The sequence below is a fragment of the Sarcophilus harrisii genome, chromosome 5 (genome assembly GCF_902635505.1).
Source record: "Sarcophilus harrisii chromosome 5, mSarHar1.11, whole genome shotgun sequence".
Lineage (NCBI taxonomy): Eukaryota > Metazoa > Chordata > Mammalia > Dasyuromorphia > Dasyuridae > Sarcophilus > Sarcophilus harrisii.
The window spans coordinates 185,897,636-185,917,096 of NC_045430.1; the positions used below are offsets into that span (position 1 = coordinate 185,897,636).

General features: G+C 34.6%; 1 protein-coding gene across 3 annotated transcripts in view; it reads right to left on the reverse strand.

The window, feature by feature from the left end:
- Nucleotides 1–19,461, reverse strand: part of PTN (pleiotrophin) — a 129,357-nt gene that overhangs the window by 17,999 nt on the left and 91,897 nt on the right. For 2 of the 3 annotated variants that reach the window (XM_031939142.1, XM_031939140.1), the window contains exons 2-4: nt 5,333–5,448; nt 4,353–4,526; nt 2,542–2,703 (exon numbers count right to left, since the gene is read on the reverse strand). In XM_031939142.1, coding sequence (XP_031795002.1) covers nt 2,542–2,703; nt 4,353–4,526; nt 5,333–5,447 — 451 coding nt within the window. In that variant the 5' untranslated portion in view covers nt 5,448. The remainder of the gene's footprint in view (nt 1–2,541; nt 2,704–4,352; nt 4,527–5,332; nt 5,449–19,461) is intronic. The other variant, XM_031939141.1, reaches the window with a different exon arrangement.

Sequence of the window (19,461 nt, forward strand, 5' to 3'; positions counted from 1 at the left end):
CTTTGGCAAAGGTTTCCCATACAGATACTATATGTACCCCAGGTATGCACTTAAACAATTTTGCCAAGAGGGTAGCCTGATAGCAAGATAGATTAAAATAAATATGTCACATAAAATAGAAGCTTGGGATGAACCACCAAGACCTCCTTGGTATGGTAACCCAAAAAAGGAATGTTTTAGATAGATCTGGAGCTTGGGGGAATTGGAAATGTCTTCACCTACCTGGCATTCTTAAAGAGTTATTGTTCTCATGCTACATTTTGGCTATGGATAACATTTACTCACATAAAGTTGAATTTAAACAATATACTAAATTTTTCCAAATAGTCTAACAAATTATTTCCCTCCACAATCTAAAGAGGCTTTTAACATTTTCACCACATTAAAAAAATCCATGGAGAAGAATGTGTGCTTATGGTTGATTTAAATTTTTTTCTTTTTTTGTAGATTAGAGCAAGGGAAAAAAATATGTTGGGAAAATTTAAAGTCAATCCTTATGTTAAAAATGAAAAAAACTAAAGACTATTGTTTTCACTCATAGATATGACTATTATAAATATACAATCTACCTATGTTATCTTTCATGTTAGACTATTTAATTTAAAAAAAAAAAAATCTGGTACAGTGGGAAATCTGTTTGATGGCCAGGAAGCAAATCATCTGAGACACTACACTGCCTCTACTCCCAGTATAAATTATTCCCAGTACTTTGTGCCTGATGCTGTAACAGAATTCATTAGTAAGCTCAATTGATTAGGAGAAAAATGAGTGTCTGGTATTAACAAGAGTCTATGACAAAAAAGAGGAGAATTACTTTCTGAGCTTAGAAGATTGACTAAAATTAGTAACTGCTCCATTATGTGTATTTGGAGATGCTACACTACCCTCTCCTGTCTCTTTCAAGTATAACCATAACTTTGCAAACACTAGGTCTAACTCAGTGTAGATACTCTAAGCAATTCTGTATTGAATTCCATCAAAAGATATTGAAAACAACCAAAAATAAGTCCATTTGAAAAATTTTCTCCTATGAGTATTTCCAATATGGTAGGCTGAACCAAAAAACTTCACCTATGTTGTAACTTTAATAGTATATTGCACTTGGACAAAAAGCATCTTCCTTGGAAATTTATAAAAGTAAAGGAAAATTGGGAAATATTCAACAGTTCAAAGTAGGGAATCTCATTTCATCAAGTCAGTACCCTAGAATGCCCTTTCTAATTTAGTTCCCCTGTTTCCCTTCCATGAGTCTATTGGATCATAATCTTTCTCCCTCTCATTTTTCCTTGCATCTACTTACTCATCCCCATCCCCTGAATACTCTTCTCTAACTTAATATCTTTCATAATTTCTTTCCCAAACACCAAGACAATCACTGATCCTCTAAGTGGAATATACATTGATCAATTATGTTAGTGTCTATCACAGCAGTGTACACATAAAAGTTGTTTGTTGATTGAATCACAATTGGTCTCATATAATTTATGAGGACAACAAAGTAGGCCTGTTAATATTTTTGACTTCCATAGCAACAAGCTGAATTTCTCTACACCTTTCCTTTGGTGGTTTTTAAAAATTTATGTTGTACATGTTTATATAGTTAATCAATAAATCTTGTTTTATTTGTTTAGATAATATGTCTAGAAATAGTGGCATAAATAATATTATTTTTATGTCCATTGCAAAATACACACACATAAATCAGTTACCAGGAATGGTCTGAGGTCAATTTCAAAATCCCTCAATCACTATAAACAAGCAAAACCTTCACTTGTCTGGAATGATCAGCTTGAAATTGATGAAATTTGGAAGGGAAATGGCAAGAAATTCGCAAACCTACCTGGAAAAAATAGGTTCAAAAGTGTGAAAAACACCATTCATGGTGTTTTTACTTTGTTTTATTTTCCAGTTTAGAGCCTTGCTTTAGTTTTGGTTTTGCAATATTATTAGCAAAGTGCTATAAAATTAGTTTTTATAAGTTGCTTGTTAAGAAACACCATGATCTCAGATGAATTAAAATAATGGAAAATTCCGCTATGGGCATAAATAGGGTGACCATTATGATCAATGACAAACATATCAGAAGTGATAGGATATATTATTGAGGATGCATGATTAAAAAAGAAAATGCACTAATTATGATCTCTCAATAGGACATGTGGACAGCATGAATTGGACATTATTAAATCCCAAAGTGCTAAAGAGAAAAACTAGAAGAGATCTTCAAGATGCTATATATCTATACTTTATGAAGGATTCATATAAATATATAAATATAAGTATCCTTATAAATGTATTTGCCATTCTCTATTTTGTCTAAAATATGTAGAAGAGAATCACAAAATATAAGACAGCCTGAAAAGATTTGCATTTGCATGAGGTTGTCATCTGGCAACACTATCCACAATCTCACTACTGTTTGGGAATCCTCCAGCTCTTCTTTAACTAAAACTTCTCTCTAAACTATATGGATTTTCCCAGAGCCAGATTTTATTTGATTTCATAAACACAGAAGGCTCTATTGCAATAGTAAGAATCTACCTTGTGGCTTGGGTTTGGTAAGTTTCCCACATGGCTTGGAGATGGTGACAGTCTTTTGACACTCAGCATTATGAAGAGCTCTCTTCAGATTTCCTGTTCTTGTCTTCAGGGCAGTGTTTACATCACATTCTCCCCAAGCCTGGAACTGGTATTTGCACTCTGCTAAAAACCAGAAAGGGACCAAAAAGACATTTCAGAATGACCTCACTATTGCAGAGTAAATATAAAGAAATATTTCTGTTTCTAACAGGTAGCTCTTTAGTTCTCATCCTAAGGAATTTAAGCACAAAGATGCCCCACTTTTCTCTCTGACTGTTTTATCCTTGTGCTCAGTGTCAATAAATCACATTTTTTGTACAGTATTTCCATCCATAAAGGGTAACTTTGTGCAGGGTTCATTCTGAAATGATGAAATAAATATATATATTATAAAAAGGACCAGAGAGAAAAGTTGTTTAATCTTATGCCCCCTGGCTAGGAAGGACTCCAGATTTTGGAGATAAAGGAGAGGTCCAACATTAGACTTGAGTATAATGATTAAGAAATTCAGCCTATGAAACAAAGGAAGAGATAGTGTGAGGACCACCAGATATTACCAGAGTGGGAAAGGTAGCTAGAACAAGTTGTAAAATTCTCATTTGATTCAGTAATTAACCTTCTGAGTAAATGAAAATTAAAACAAAAGGAAAAGGATATTATAAAGGAGAAAAAGAGAAGAGAAAGGATTGAAAGGATCAGTGGGAAATGCAAGAAGAAAGGGAAAATAAAAACTAAAAAGGAAGAGAAGGGTCCATTCAAGAATCAGAGTATACACACACACACACACACACACACACACACACACACATTTTTGGGTGGACTTATTGACAAGTGGTAAACCAGGTTTACCTCACCTAAAAGAGGATGTTTGATTACTTTAAATATTACAGTCAGGACATTTTTTAAATAATTACTGGATTAACAAAGATGATCAAAGATGGAAATAGTTAATGCTGTAGGAGCTATGGGAAGGATATCACAGTAATACTCGTGGTGGAGCCATGAATTGGCCCAGTTATTATGGAAATCAGTTTGAAACTATGCTTTTAAAAATGACTAAAATTCCCCTTCTGATTGTAAAGATTCCACTTCTATCATGTGCCATTAAATAATTTAAAGATGGGAAGGCCTCAAATGTATAATATTTTTGTTACTTTGTTTTGCTTTATTGTTTTTGTTGTTGCAAAGAACTGAAAATAAAGTAAGTACCCATTGCCTAGGCAAAGGCTAAAAATTACATCACTGTAATCGGATAAGATATAAAAAATAAGAGTTCAAAAATTCTGTTGAATTGACTTGAACAGAAAAACACAGAGATACTAACTGAATTATTTCCATCAGGAGACTGTGATGACATAAAACAAAAAAATGAAGGTGGGTATTATGTAGTATATAGAAAAAAAAAAGAAAAGAATACATATTTTTCCTTTCATGGAAGAGGTGAGGGATTATGAATGTCAGAGTTGCAAACACCAGATACACTGAGTATATTAATGGGTTTTGTTAGACTTTTTTTTCTTTTCTGTTAATTATATTATAAAGGAAATGTTGCTAGTTAGAGGAAAGGGAAAGAGAAGTTTGTTCAGAAATGACTGTGATAGAAAAACAAAATGTATCCAAAAATTAGATTAATATAATGAATCACTGTACCATTAAATAATCACACCAAAAAAAAATATTAAGGAGATAAGTGGGGAAAAAATACTCTAATTCCAGAAAAAATTAGAAAATAAAATAGTGAAATTAAATGAAAGGGAAATGCTTATATTTACCTCCAAATTGTTTCTTCCAATTGCAAGGAATCTTACATCTTTGAGTCTTCATGGTTTGTTTGCATTCTGCACCAGTCCGGGTGCCCTCCCGGGTACCCAGCCCACAATCCCCACTGGTTGGAACACACACACTCCACTGCCATTCCCCACAATCTGATTTCTTCACCTTTTTTTCTGGAGGGATTGGAAGGGAAATAAACAGAATTCAAATAAGCTTTAAGCACACAGTCTTCTCAAATACCTCCAGATCTTCTAAAAGATCCCATTAAAATGTATCAGGTGGGAATGATCAATGTTTAAAATTAGCAATCCAAAGCAGTCAACACTTAAAAAGAAAGCAATGCCTGCCATCAGATTCACTGTCACAGTTACTTTCCTTTTGCTAGGATTCAGTTCAATGTTCAGAATAGCATGATTTACTGGAGTCAAAGAACTTGAATTCAAATCCTCTCTATCTCAATACCTGTGTGACTTTGTACAATCATGTCACCATTCTGGGACTTGGTTTCTCCATATGTATAAAGGGGAGACTGTTGTAGAACAAAATTTCTTAACCAAAGGGTTTCAATCCCATATGGGGTCACATAACTGAATGTAGGGATCATGAAAAATCGGTCAGTGAAAGGTATCAAATATTTCATCAAGATTTAGTCCATTATGTAAAAATAAATAAACATATCCATCTCATTATTATGAAATAAGTTTCTTTATGATTAATATCAGTAAATGTCTGATTTGTATTCTCAGGGACTCCTAAAATTTTTCTTGAGCTAAAAGGGGTCATAAGTGGGAAATTTTCCGGGCTAGAAAACTTTTAAAGTCCCTTCAGTTCTAAATCTTTGCTCCTCCTTGATGTAGTATCATGCCAACAAAGACTGTTGTTCCCTAGCTTTTTGTGCTAGAAAGGACATTGGGAATAAAGAATGGCACTAGCTACCCACACTAGTATCTCCTTCAGACCAAGAGGATCTTTTACTTGCCTGCTTTCTCTTTCTTGCCAGCTTCAGCAATGTCCACAGCTGCCAAAATGAAAATGAATGCCAAGAAGACAGCTGCAAATTTTCGACGCTGCTGTTGCTGCTGTTGTGGCTGCATTCTGGGGATTAACAGAGAAACAAGAAGAAAGCAATGTCAGTTTAAGTCAGACAGGGGAGCTGATTGAACTCCATGATGAAAGAATTTCACTCTCCATTTCTGGAAGATTAGATCCCAGAAAGATTGGTATTAATTATATTTGCCCAATTTTCTTCTTTTTTCTCTATGAGAGTTAGTGAACCAAGAGCTCTTCTGCAATCAGCTAAGTATTCTTTCGCAGAATGCAATACATTCCCTATATGTGACTTTGTAGACAGCCATTTGTTAAATAGCATTCAGAGACTAAAAAGGTGCTAATGGGAGGGCTTCTTCCCTGTATATTGATTCCTCTCCTGCTAGCTCATTGCCACAGAAGTCAATTAAATTTAATAAGCATAGCTTAAGTGACTATGTGTGCAAGGTTTTATACCAGACACTAGAAATTCAAAGAAAAAAATATTCCCTGCCCTTAAGAAGCTTACATTCTACTAAGAGAAACATGGAGATCTCAATGACATCTGCTCAAGCTGCCATCTTGCAGGCCTCTTTGTAAAGCCATGACTCCTTCTGTTAACAAACTCAGACAATAGTATGACGAGGAGGCACCCTATCTCACGCTGAATTAGAGACAACATGGTACAATCTATGGTACATTGAAATCTGACTCAAAAGAACTAAATACAAATGCTGGTTCTGTCACTTTATTACCTGAATGACCTTGGACAAACTTCAATATTTCTGAGTCTTAGATGTCAAATGGGATAGTGGGACTAAATGATTTTTTTGGTCCCTTCCAGTTCCACAGATCCAAGTTCATCATGGCATTTATGTTGATTGAACAGTAATTCACTTGTAATTTTAATGAGCAAAATATATGCTCATCTGAGGATATCTTGTTTATTTTGCATGTGGAGGTATAACTTTAGTCCCTAGCATCTCAATAATGGCAGATGAACTAAAAAGTGGAAGACAGAAGGCAAGAGATGAGAAAATAGCAAATCCATAACTTTTATATTGTGCTTTAAGATTTGCAATGCATATCCCAGGATTTGATTCTCACAACAGCCCTGTGAGGAGGGTACAATTAGTATAGATGGGGAAATTCATACTAAGAGAATTTAGGTAACTTGCCCATAGCTATGAAGCTAGTACCATACCTGAGGCAGAATTTGAACCTTTCCTATCACATTCTGCCTCTAAGTACTCTAAGTAACTTTGATCCCACCTGTGAAAGGAATTTAAGAGACTTAAGGGACTACCTTTGGCATTCATATTGACTACATTGGGAATCACAGACAGGTCATAACCTATCTGGTATTTCCTGTAGTGAGATGGAATAATTGTTCATATCTTTTCTGGTTCTCAATTTCCTAAATGGTAAATGACAGCTACCTTTAGAGGACCTGTGTAGCTCTGCATCTGTGATGCTCTGTTCTCCCTGACAATTTCACAGAAGATCTGAAGAGGTAAAATAGGTGAAATGTTTTGAATCCTTTTGGGACAAGAAAACTATTATGTATATATAAGCACTTATTCTTGTTTTTCCCAAAGAGAGAGGCAGGCTTTGAATGTGTTTCATTTTTTAAATGTTATCCAGAGGTTCATATGAAAAGCCTAGTTTACATTTTCATTTTTACTATCTTTCTCCAGTGTAGCAAAGACAAACACACTGGAAGACCTGGATGTGCTAGAAATCCTCTAAATCTCTTGACTTCCCACAGCGCATTTCTCACACGTGTAGAATTTGAAAGAGTTCCAAAATCTCAGTGAGCTGGTTTCTTCATTCAGAAGCATCTCCCAAAGCCTGAAGCCACTGGAGGCAGCTGAAGACTGACATTTTACTCTTCCCCATATTCCTATCTAGCTGCCTTTAGAGATTTGTTAAAAAATAATCTGCCTTTTAAAGAAAATTGCCTGGAGTATGGGGTACATAATTCGTGGCCTCATGATGAAGCTAAATGACTCACTTGAGATCTAAATCTTTTTTTTTATTATTTTAAAGCTTTTTATTTTCAAAACATATGCATAGATGGCTTTCAACATTCACCTTTGCAAAACCTTGTATTACAATTTTTTTTCTCCTTCCCTTCCCCCTATCTCCATCCCTAAATGGCAAGTAATCCAATATATATCAAACATATGTAATTCTTCTATACATATTTCCATATTTATCACGCTGTACAAGAAAAATCATATCAAAAAGGAAAAAAAATGAGAAAAAAACACAAAATACAATCAAGTAACAGCAAAAAAAGTGAAAATATTACATTGTGATACACATTCAGTCTCCATAATCTTCTCTCTGGGTGAAGATGACTCTCTCCAACAGAAGACCATTAGAACTGGCCTGAATCACCTCACTGTTGAAAAGAGCCACGTCCATCATAACAAATCATCATATAATCTTGTTGCTGTGTACTATGTTCTCCTGGTTCTGCTCATTTCACTCAGCATTAGTTCATGTAAGTCTCTCCAGGACTCTATGAAATCATTCTGTTGATCATTTCTTATAGAACAATAATATTCCTTAACATTCATATACCATAACTTATTCTCAGCCATTCTCCAACTGATGGGCATCCATTCAGTTTCCAATTTTTTACCACTACAAAAATGACTGCCACAAATATTTTTGCAAATGTGGATCCCTTTCCTTCCTTTATGATCTCTTTGGGATACGAGCTCTGTAGAGACACTGATGAATCAAAGAGTATGCACAGTTTGACAGCCTTTTGGGCATAGTTCCATATTGCTCTCCAGACTGGTTAAATCAGTTCACAACTCCACCAACAATATGTTAGTGTCCCAGTTTTTTCACTTCCCTTCCAACCATCATCATCATCTTTTCCCATCATCTTAGCCAATCTAAGAAGTGTATAGTGGTACCTCAGAGTTGTCTTAATTTTCATTTTTCTGATCAATAGTGATTTAGAGCATTTTTTTCATATACATATAGATTACTTTAATTTCATTACCTGAAAATTGTTCAAATCTTTTGATGATTTATCAGTTGGAGAATGACTTGTATGTATGCTTAATAAATTTGAATCAATTCTCTATATATTTTGGAAATGACGTTTTTTTCAGACTCCTTGGATAAACACGTTTCCCAGTTTACTGCTTCCCTTCTAATTTTACCTGCATAGGTTTTTGTTCATACAAACACCTTTTAACTTAAAATAATCAAAATTATCCATTTTGTATTCCATAATATACTCTGGTTCTTCTTAGGCCATAAATTCCTTCCTTCTCCACAGATCTAAGAGATAGACTATCCATTGGTCTTCTAATTTGCTTATAGTATCACTCTTTATGTCTAAATTATGAGCGCATTTCAACCTTATCTTGGTATAGTGTTAAGTATGGGTCAATGCCTAGTTTCTGCCATAGTGATTTACAATTTTCTCAGCAATTTTTGTCAACTCGTAAGTTCTTATCCCAGAAATTGGGGTCTTTAGATTTAAAAATACCAGATTACTATAATCATTGACTGTCGGGTCTTGTGAACCTAATCTATTCTACTGATTGACTATTTCTTAGACAGTACCAAATAATTCTGATGACTTTTTCTTTATAACAGTTTTAAGTTTGATACTACTAGGTCACCTTCATTTACATTTTTTGCATTATTCCTGGGATCTAATTCTTGAACTCATTGAGCTCCAATGAGAAACACCACGGTAAGTGGAGGCAGCATGTGGGTTTGCTTAAAGCTTTCTGAATTGGTATTGGGAGATTGCAATCTGGAGATCCTATAATCACTTAGTGGACATATTACAGTGAGGATTCTTTTCATGTCCAGATGGGCCGAGGCGAATAAGGAGAAGAGAAGTAAGTCATATGAAAGAATGCTTTTGGTTCTTGTGTTGATTTGGGGAATTACAGAATCTGAAAAAAAAGTGTTGAGTTTGTCTTAGGTTCCTTGACTAATAATGATGGCATTTAAATTGGTATAATAAACATGACCTCATGAAATAAGTGTTACTCTAAGGAAAGGTCGCTATTATCTACATTTTACAGAAGGAAAAACTCAAAGCTCAAATAACAAAGAAATGTCAATGGTAAAATCTGAAGCTGGGTCTTCCTAAAATGAAGTCTGGCACTCTGTTCACGACATAGCACTTTGAGAGCAGGGTCTATACCATATTTCTCTGTCTTTGTATGGACATTGCCTAGCACAGTGCTTTGCAAAAAGAACAGACTTGCTAAAACTTAATTGAATTATAAATTAATTTTTCTGGAATAAGATGCTATCCAGCTCCACCCAGTTATGCTACATCACCCCAGGGCTCTCTATTCAGTAGAGCCATGAGCAGTGTTAAGTTTAAGAATCATAAAACCTTTCATATTCCTATCTCACTCTTGGGATAAACCCTTCCTGTGATTTTATAGGTAAAGAAAATAAAGCCTTGCAATAAAGCCTATTTAAAAGAAAGGAGTTTGGGAAAGGGAGTGTAGAGCAGAACGATTATTTTTTTTAATCTCTTAAAAATCAAGAGAGCCAAAACAATACCCAATTAACAGGCCCAAGGCTTCTCTGTTCTACTAAGTAAAGGACTAATTAGTTTAGTTATAGATAACACTTCCCCTTGCTTAGGATATTTGCATAGTTGATTGCATGTTTGTCTCCTGTACCAAGGGAAGGCAAGAGCTTCACTGCATATGCCTTAACCCTTCCTGCTCCCCAAATGAAATGATGCTAAAGGACAGTTGGAGCCCCTAGCATTAACCTTCAACCCAACCTAAATTGATAAGTAGCATGGATCTGCCTAACTCTGTGAAAGTCATAACTTTCAGGTCTTTTGCCACCTGGTTAGACAGTCCTTTGGGTTTTCGTGACATGACTCTTTGTTTTCCTCCAAATTTTCTGTTCCCTCAAGATGTATCATTCTTTTCTGGTGGATTGTTACCCATATTATGCCCATTATTCAGTAAATTCTAGTGATTCCCTATAATCTTTTGGCCCAGCAGCCACTGCATTACCAAGCTGCCTCAAAGAAATTATTACTCTGCTATGAGAAACAATTCATGTGATATTAACCTAGAAGTTGGAGGGAGTGGGGTTAAACTGATGCAAAATACAGTGAGTAAAAATAACAAAACAGTATACTTGATGATTACAACAATGATAATGGAAAGAAAGAAAAATAGCAAACATTTGAAACTGAAAGCTATGAAATTATGATCAATCTTGGCCCTGCCTTTGTCCAAAGAAATAAGGAAGAATATTCTGAAACATTACCAATGACCCCCGATTTCTAGGTGTGTTCTTTAGCTATTTTCATTTTTTCTCTTTAATTTTATCACTAATTTTTATTTTTAATCTTGATTAAATTTAATATTATAATAGCAGTATATTATTTAAAGGATGGCACTCTGGGAGGGGGAAGGAAAAGGAGAAATACTTTGGGAAATAAAGATATGCCTAAATGAAAAGAAACTAAGGATATTTATATATTAAAAATAAAATATTTAAATACATTTTAAAAACTGTAATTCTAGTATTACCAAAGGAAACTTCAGATAATTAAATTTGATTTTGTGAGTAGTCTACTTTGAAAGCAATACATCTTGCTTCTTAAACCAGATAAATGCTCCTATGCAAATCAGTAAATTCAATTAAGCAAGTATTTACTAAGTGCTTCCTCTGTAAAAGGCACAATCCCAAATTCTAGTGTAACTATGCTAGATGGTTGCTTTGTGATTAAAAAAATATGTTATTCTTATTTACAAATATTTAATCTATTAGTTAGTCCAAGCATCAGAAATTACTTAGAGATGCCTGTTTCCTATAAGGCAACCATTCTAAAATTCTCTTGTGGAGATTCAGGGATCCCTAATAATCTTTCATGAAGTTCCCAAAGTCAAAATTGTTTTTTACAATAATGCAAAGATGTTTTAATTTCTGAAAAGGAAAATATCAGTGTGACCCTAACAAACAAAAAGCTCTTTTGGAAGAGTCATCGGTAATTTTTAAGAGTATAAAAGGTAACTGAGTACAATAAATTTGATAACCTTATTCTAAGGGAAATGTTTCCCACCATCATGAAAAGCTGTCCTATATGATTTAAGAGAAGTTAAAGTAGTTTCAACCTAATATGACTAAATGAGAGAGAGAAACAGACATCCACACACACACACACACACACACACACACACACAAAGAGAGAGAAAAACAAGAGAGATTCCATATTAAAATGTAATTGAGAAATTTTTGACAAAGTAAATGAAAACAAAATATAGATAATATTATCCTGAAAATTAAATTAATATATGATCTGAGAAGATCTTTATTGTGGATTAATGATTCCATTTCTCTTTGAGTTTAACATTACTACTTTAGACCAAAGATAACACAAACAGACTGTATCATGCATGAATGAAGTGAGAACCAGATTAAAATGTAATTGGGTAATAATCAGCAAAATAAACAAAATACAGCATAACAGAGATGACATTAATATGTGTTTCTTTCTAAATCAATGAGGTCTGCATAGATTTTTATGTATGGTTTAGTGACCCCAATTTCTGAATTTATTACCCTCCTCTAACTTTATGGACCAAGATAATCATTCACACTTCTAATCTGGACTTGACCTATTTCTCTGGCTGTTAGTTCAGTAGCTGACAATCATTCTCTAGCTACATATTACTAAATATTACATACCAAGCCAAAGCTTCTGACCCAGGATTTCCTGAGCAAGAACACTACGGTCATGCTGGGAGACCTTGGCATGTAATTCCTTTAGTACATTTTGAAGAAATAGCATACCAAACATTTTACTCAAGTTAGATTAGGTCTATCTGAAAACCAGTTTCTAAATGTATGAGGTAAGAGGCTGAATTCTAAAGTGGAGGTAGCCAACCCTGAGGTAGTTAAATTTGAAAAATGAAACATTGACCAACTTTTATTTGAAGAATTTAAAGCTAATTCTTTTAAAGAAGATTTTTACTCTCTGTCAAGGTTGACTATTTTGTTTCATCCATTTATTAATATTAATTTAACAATATCTATTTTACTTGTAACTTTCTGAAACACTTTCAAGGAATCACTGAATCAGTTAAAAATAAGTTTTATGATCATCCCAGCCATTATCTTAGTTAGAGAATGGCATTGTTGTTGAAATCAAGGTCATTGGTTCATTCTAATGCATCAGTCAAGTTTGCTGTTTACTTAAGACCCTTTTAAAGTGATTATCTCTTCTAGTATCTTCTAAGATTGGCTTAGGATATATATCCAGCTAAATGTTTTCAATCAACAGTTTAATTACCTAACATCATGGTTGATATGCCTGAATTATTCTCCAAATCCTATTGTCCAGAAGAGATGGATTATAGATCCAATGTGGTCCACAGTTAACAGAAGTACCATCTACTGGTGATCAATACAAACATTACACACATAGTGCCTAAGGCATATATATAGTAATCAACATACACTTATTGTCTGTTATGTGCCTAGAACTTTACTAGGTTCAGGGAAAGTACAAAAGCGAAACTCAGACTCTGCACTCAAGGAATTTATATTATAGTAGATATCTAATAATAACTCAAAATACATGCTTTAAATACAAATGTACCCACATAAATACACATACATATACACAATGACATCCAATATTATATTCCCAATAGATAACAGATCCTTTCATGAGCTACATTTTTTATACTATGAGATAATCTATGTAAAGCCTTTGCAAATATATATATGTATATATATATATATATATATACATAAACATAAACACACACATATATATATACATATATCTATACATATACATATACAGATATATGTATATATATATATATATATAGATGGTAAAGTAATCAGAAAAAACATGGTATAGAAACAACTGATAATCAAAGAAACTTAAATACCACTTCTACCTATAACACAAACTGACTATATGAATATTGGGAATGACATAGTCCTCAGTGTTCCAGACAGCTCTCTAAGATGATGAAATCTAGAAAGGTAGCAATCTGTATTGGTAAATGTAAGTCCCTAATGAAGAGGAGAAGACAGGTGGAGGAAAAGAAGGAAGAGATGGAAGAAAAGAAAGAGGAGCAGGAAGAGAATGAGTAGGAGGAAAAGGATGAGAAAGAGGAAGAGGATGAGAGAAAGAATATGAAGAAGGGAAAGAAGAGGAGAAGGAAGAATAGCAATAATAATAACACACCAAGGACTATGTCATGCTTGCATACAATAAGCATTCAATAAATATCTTTGATAATGAAATACCCAATATCTGATGTGAAACTGAAATTTGTATTCAGAAAAAAATGGTACATTTTCCAAAAACTCTTGGAAGTATAAATCCCTTTGCATCCATTAGAAATGGATGACCAATCAGATAGGGCTGAAGAAGACTCCTTCCTTCTCTAAAATACCTGGACCAGTTCTGAATAGCCCTGTTGCGTAGAAAGAATTGGAAGATGTGTTCTTCAATTGGAATATTTGAAGGATTGACTAAAAGCTTGATAAAAGCTAGGCACCAGGACAGGAGGGGACCTTTAATTCATATCTTCAATCCTTATCCTCTTCTTGCAGTGTCTAAAGATCATCAAAATTAAATTGGGGACTTTGTGCTTTGGGTGTACTTTTAACTTTTGCTCTCCCCATCCCTTCCTCCCATCTTCATTACATCCTACATATCTAAGTCAAGTGACTTTCCTTATTTCAGATAAAATGTGTCCACAATAAAGACTTTTGTCTATTTAGCATTGTTGATGGATTAGTTTCTTCTATAAAAATTTCCAACTCCCCTCCCTAATAGCTGCAACAAACTGGACATATACTGATCTTATAGGGTTATTATAAGGAAAGGACCCTGCTGTCCTTAAAAATTCTATTTAAAAAAACACACGAGATACTAGTAGTAGTAGTAGCAGCAACAGTGGTATTTTAGAAATTCTATTTACAGAGGCAAATAGACTGAGAATAAGACCTAATACAGCTCACTAAGTAATCAATAAATATCTTCTGCTGATGATGATGATGATAGTTTGATAAGGCATCAAATTTACTAACCCATTACAATCTACTTACTTCTAAATCTAAGAAATATATCATTCCCTTTATCCTTTGTGATTCTAATATAATTTAGGAGTACAATGCAGATAATATATGAGACTTTCTATGTTCTTTCCCACAGAAAGCTCAATGATTATCAGATATTGACAAAACTATTATCTAGTGCTTCTCATCAGCTGGAATCATGTGGCTACTTTTTTCTTCTTCCAAGTCTAGTATTTTACATTCCTTGTATTAAGAAGGCTCCCCTACATATTATATTATTAAGTAATGTTCTGGATTTGACATTTTTAATCATTTGAATACTTTCTTCCAAAGATTTCACCTTTATTCAACTTCCTCTTCTTCCCTTTCTCCCTTCCCCCCTTTGTTTCATCTTTTTAGTTCCTTCCTCTTTCCTTCTTTTTCTTTCTTACTTTCTTTCTTTCTTTCCTTCCCTCTTTCCTTTCTCCCTCTCCTTCCTTCTTTCTTTTCATCTTTTCTTCTTTCCTTCCTTCCTTTTTTCTCCTTTCTTCCTTCCTTCCTATCACCTTCCTTCTTTCTTTCCTTTCTCTCCATCTCTCTATCTCTTCAGCTATGATAATTTTGCTTCTTAAGTTTCATACTTCGAGTTTCATTCTCAAAGAAAATTTGTTATCGACTCTTTGATATAATTATAGTACCACAAACTTAGCACTGGAGGGAACCTTAGAATCCAACTGCTTCAACTCTTTCATTTTAGAGATGAGAAAACTAAGGCCCAGAAAGTTCAAGTAACTTTCTACGGATCAGATGTGGATCTGTAGATCTTTTAAATCTACTGATTTAAAGTCTGCTTTTAAAGATGCTTTTAAAGAAGGAGTTGAACTCAGACTTCTGATTCCAAATGTCAGGAAGAGCTGAGTTCAAATCTGATCTCAGATACTTAATAGCTATGTGATCCTTGATAAGTCACCCTGTCTGCCTCAATAATAATGATAGCACCTACCTCAGGCAATATTTGTAAAGCACTTAGAAGAGTACCTGGCCTATAATATGTATTTAATAAATGTTTATTCCATCCATCCATCCGTTATACCATAATGTGTACATCATAATGTCTGTCTATGTATCTCCTGATTAATCTTCTCTTCTCTGGTTATGCTCATTGCTCTAGATGTTTGACTGAGTGTGTGTCCAAAACAATAACTTGAGAGTATCCTCATTTACAAGATATACAACCTGATTTGGTCAACCCAAGAACTACTTTACTTTTAACTAGGCTAGACACTGCAGAGATAGAGGCATAGAATTATTAACTCTTAATTTCAAAGCATAAAAAAACAATGAACCACCTTTCCTCCAAAAACCCTTCAACTTTTAGGAAATAAATGTTTTTTCTCCAAGAAAAATAGATCCAACTCTTGCTTTTATTTAGTCAAAGCACCCACATTTCTGTTCACGTTTGCTGTTTGCAATTTAGTGGAAAATCTGTTTATACTGAAAACATGTGGCCTTTTACCTCTGCTCCTTATTAATCTTTGCAAAGATGTGTGGGCCTCTGTTTATTTTTCTTGGAAATTGCCTCTCTACTTCAAATGAAAGTCTCTGAGCACCAGGGAAAAATGAAGAAAAGAAAGAGAGAAAATTAAATCGAGCGAAACAAGTATACTGTGTAAATGGATTTTGTTTTCCATCTATGAGATGATTGTGATAAGAAGGTATGTTTATTAAGTCCTTTCTGGAAGCTAAATTCATTTAAAAAGGACAGAGCTTGACTGCATGCCTTTTTGCTGCTTTAATTCATTATAAATAAAAAGCAATCCGGGAATAACTTTGGGAATAAAGGGTTTTGAGAATGTCTTCTCACCATCTCTGCATTCACTTAAACCTTTCCTATCTAGCTCAAGCCCTTGTCCACTAACTCTAGCACCTGTTCTCCCTTCTTTGAATTCATTTCAAACCTCTGTCATTCATTTTCTAACCATTACATTCACTTGCATCGATTTTGGACTGGTGGTAGCATTGCAGTGAAAAGAATTCTGGGTCTGGAGTCTGGGGATTTCTTTGATGAGTGGACTAGACAGTGCTTTCGATTTGTCTTCTGGGATGTGATTCCTCTTTTATTACATCACCAGTGAACTAATAATTAAATGCAAAAACTTAAATAGAAATTCTTGTCTCCTGGGAGAAAATATACAATGTGTTTTCCACTGCTCTTCCTCATTAGAATTCAGATTCCTTGAGGACAGGGGACCAGGTTTTTGCCTTTCTTTGTACTTAGCACAGTATAATAAGCACTTAGTAAATGCTTGTTGACTTTGGTTCAGTTAAGGAAATTGAGGAAACCACAGAGACTCCAGAAAACCTGTAAGCTTTTTCAGAAAGGAGTATAGTCCAAAGACCCAAGGAACAGAGTAGGACTGGATTGCTGATGGCTCACATAGGAAGCCAGAAAAGGAAGGGAGACTGACTATAGAGGAGCTTCCTGTTTTAATTTGTAAGCCCTTATTGTTGTTGTGGGGATAGGGAGAGAAGAGTTGGGGAGTGTGGTATGTCAGTCATGGTCAATTCTTTATGACCCCATTTAGGGTTTTCTTAGCAGAGATACTAGAATGCTTTGTCATTTCCTTCTCCGGCTCATTTTACAAATAAGGAACCTGAGACAAACAGAATCAAGTGGTTTGTCTAGGGTCACACAGTCAGGAAGTGTCTGAGGACAGATTTGAATTCAAGAAGAGAAATCTTCCTGTCTCAGCCCTAGCACTCTACTACACATCACCCCCCATCTTTTTTTTTTAACTGAATGCCAAAGTGAATTTTTCTTTGCTACTTAAATATTAAAAATGCTAACAATGTCTCTTTAGCATTTCAGTAAATGGGGACAAATGTTGGTGATGGGTTTTGGTTATAGTTTTATCTGGTTCTCACCAGATAAAATTCATGTGATTTGACAATACATCAGACTACTTACTTCCCTACCATGAAAGGGAGAATAGATTAGCAGCAAATATATGGTGCAAAGTCTAGTATAAACACAGGGCAAAACTAGCATTTCACTACTGTCAGAACACATCTTTCATTACACAGTTTGGGATATGAAGAGCTACTGGGACCTTCCTACTTCAAAAACTGAAGGTGGGCATGCCATTGGGAAGTGAAAAAAATTGACTAATTTCTTACTTTTTACTCAGATACTTCTCAGTTCTATAACAAGAAGTCAAGCATAACTTTCCAGTCATTATTGGGTTTGGTTAAATGTGTGTGGTAAATCAAAGGAATTTTTTTGTAATGCCAATGAAAACTTCAAAATTTAACTAAATAGCTAAATAACTTAAATATATTCACATTGCCTTGGATTACCTTGAATTATTGTATACTCATAAGCAAATATGAATTTATTTTACTGTCCTGCTGATCTCTGAAGTTCTGAGATTAGACTGATCATGACATCATGGCATATAAGGATATTTTAATAAGCAAACTCAGTGAGTGGGGCATCATGCTGGAAGAAAAGTAAATATAAGGAGGGGACATTTTGTAAGACAATGTAGAAAGGTAAATGCATTGGGAACGGGGTTTTAGATGTTAGTGATCATATTTCTTTATGTTGAAAGGACTTAATTTTTGGAAAATATATTTGAAATCAATTTTCACACAAAAGAAACAGAGAGTCCTGTAGGATCTGAATTAACCATATTTTCTCAGGACCCAGTTATCAAACAGCAAATAATGACCCAATATATCTGCTGTTTCTTTTTTACTTCCTTATTACATTTTCTTCATCTCCTTCAACAGAATGGCAGTGTGCTCTGCATACAGATGCTCACTGATTCTTTCTTCCCAACCATATCTTCCTCAGTTATTCAAGGTTCTTATGGATTTAAAAGTCTGTCTCTATCCTTGTTTCATTGGGGGTTAAGGAGGGGGAATAGGGAGATTCCGAATTCTCATTTAAATAGACCTTTTTAGAAATGGAATTCCTTGATGAGTCTGCCAGCCTCTTTTAGTGTGGCAGGGTCACGTAGTTGCATTTAAGCAATCAGACAGAGCAATCCAGAAATAAAGTTTGACAATGTACAAACATCCTTTCTTTAAAGTAAATTTCTTTTCAGAATTTCAAGATTGCAGAATTGGTAAACTAGGACACCTAATTCATTCTACAGAAATCAAAGCCTCAGATGTAAAGGATTTTTTAGCTGACATACAGAGAGGTTATTCTATACTACAGGGGCACCTGCTGGACAAGTGAGATATTGTAGCCCATTTCCATTAGCCATTGTAAAATTCTTGGGAAAAAAAAAAAGTATTAGAAGCCAATTCTCGGACCTGTGAAGGTGACATTAAGGATCTCCAGGCATGGGAAAGAAGGGTAGTGACAAAGTCAAAAAGAGAAGACTACAGCAGACAAAAGACCCTAGACCATGAAAAATACTTCAAAATGCTCCCAGTAGCAGAAAAGTAGGTCTCAGGCCTAATCACTATATTCTTAATAAATCTGATGCTTTCTCTAAATTGTATATTGGTGATATTTTGAGGTTCTTAGATTAGTTTGTTCTTTTCAAAGGATTTTTCTTGTCCATATCTCATAACAAGGGACTCACCAAAGGTCAGAGGAGTCAGTCAAACCATCTGTTTCAGATACATGAATATACCGCTACTACCTGGGATGTTTAACCTCAACACTCTGTATCCATACCCAATAACCTCATCTCATGAGCACTTCAGCTGACACACTGTCAGTTCTCATTATAGTTCTAGAATTCATTTATCCAGCAAATATTTTGCATTTGAGACTGAATTATACATGGACATCTTAGAAATGTACTTTTTCCCCCCCTGAGGCAATTGGGATTAAGTGACTTGCCCAGGGTCACACAGTTAGGACATGTTAAGTGTCTGAAGCCAAATTTGAACTCAGATCCTTCTAACTTCAGAGCTGGTGCTCTATCCACTGCACCACCTAGCTGCCCCAGAAATGTACTTCTAATTGGCTATGTTGCCTCCTTAGACGGTATTTATTTGTTTCTCATTCCTGAC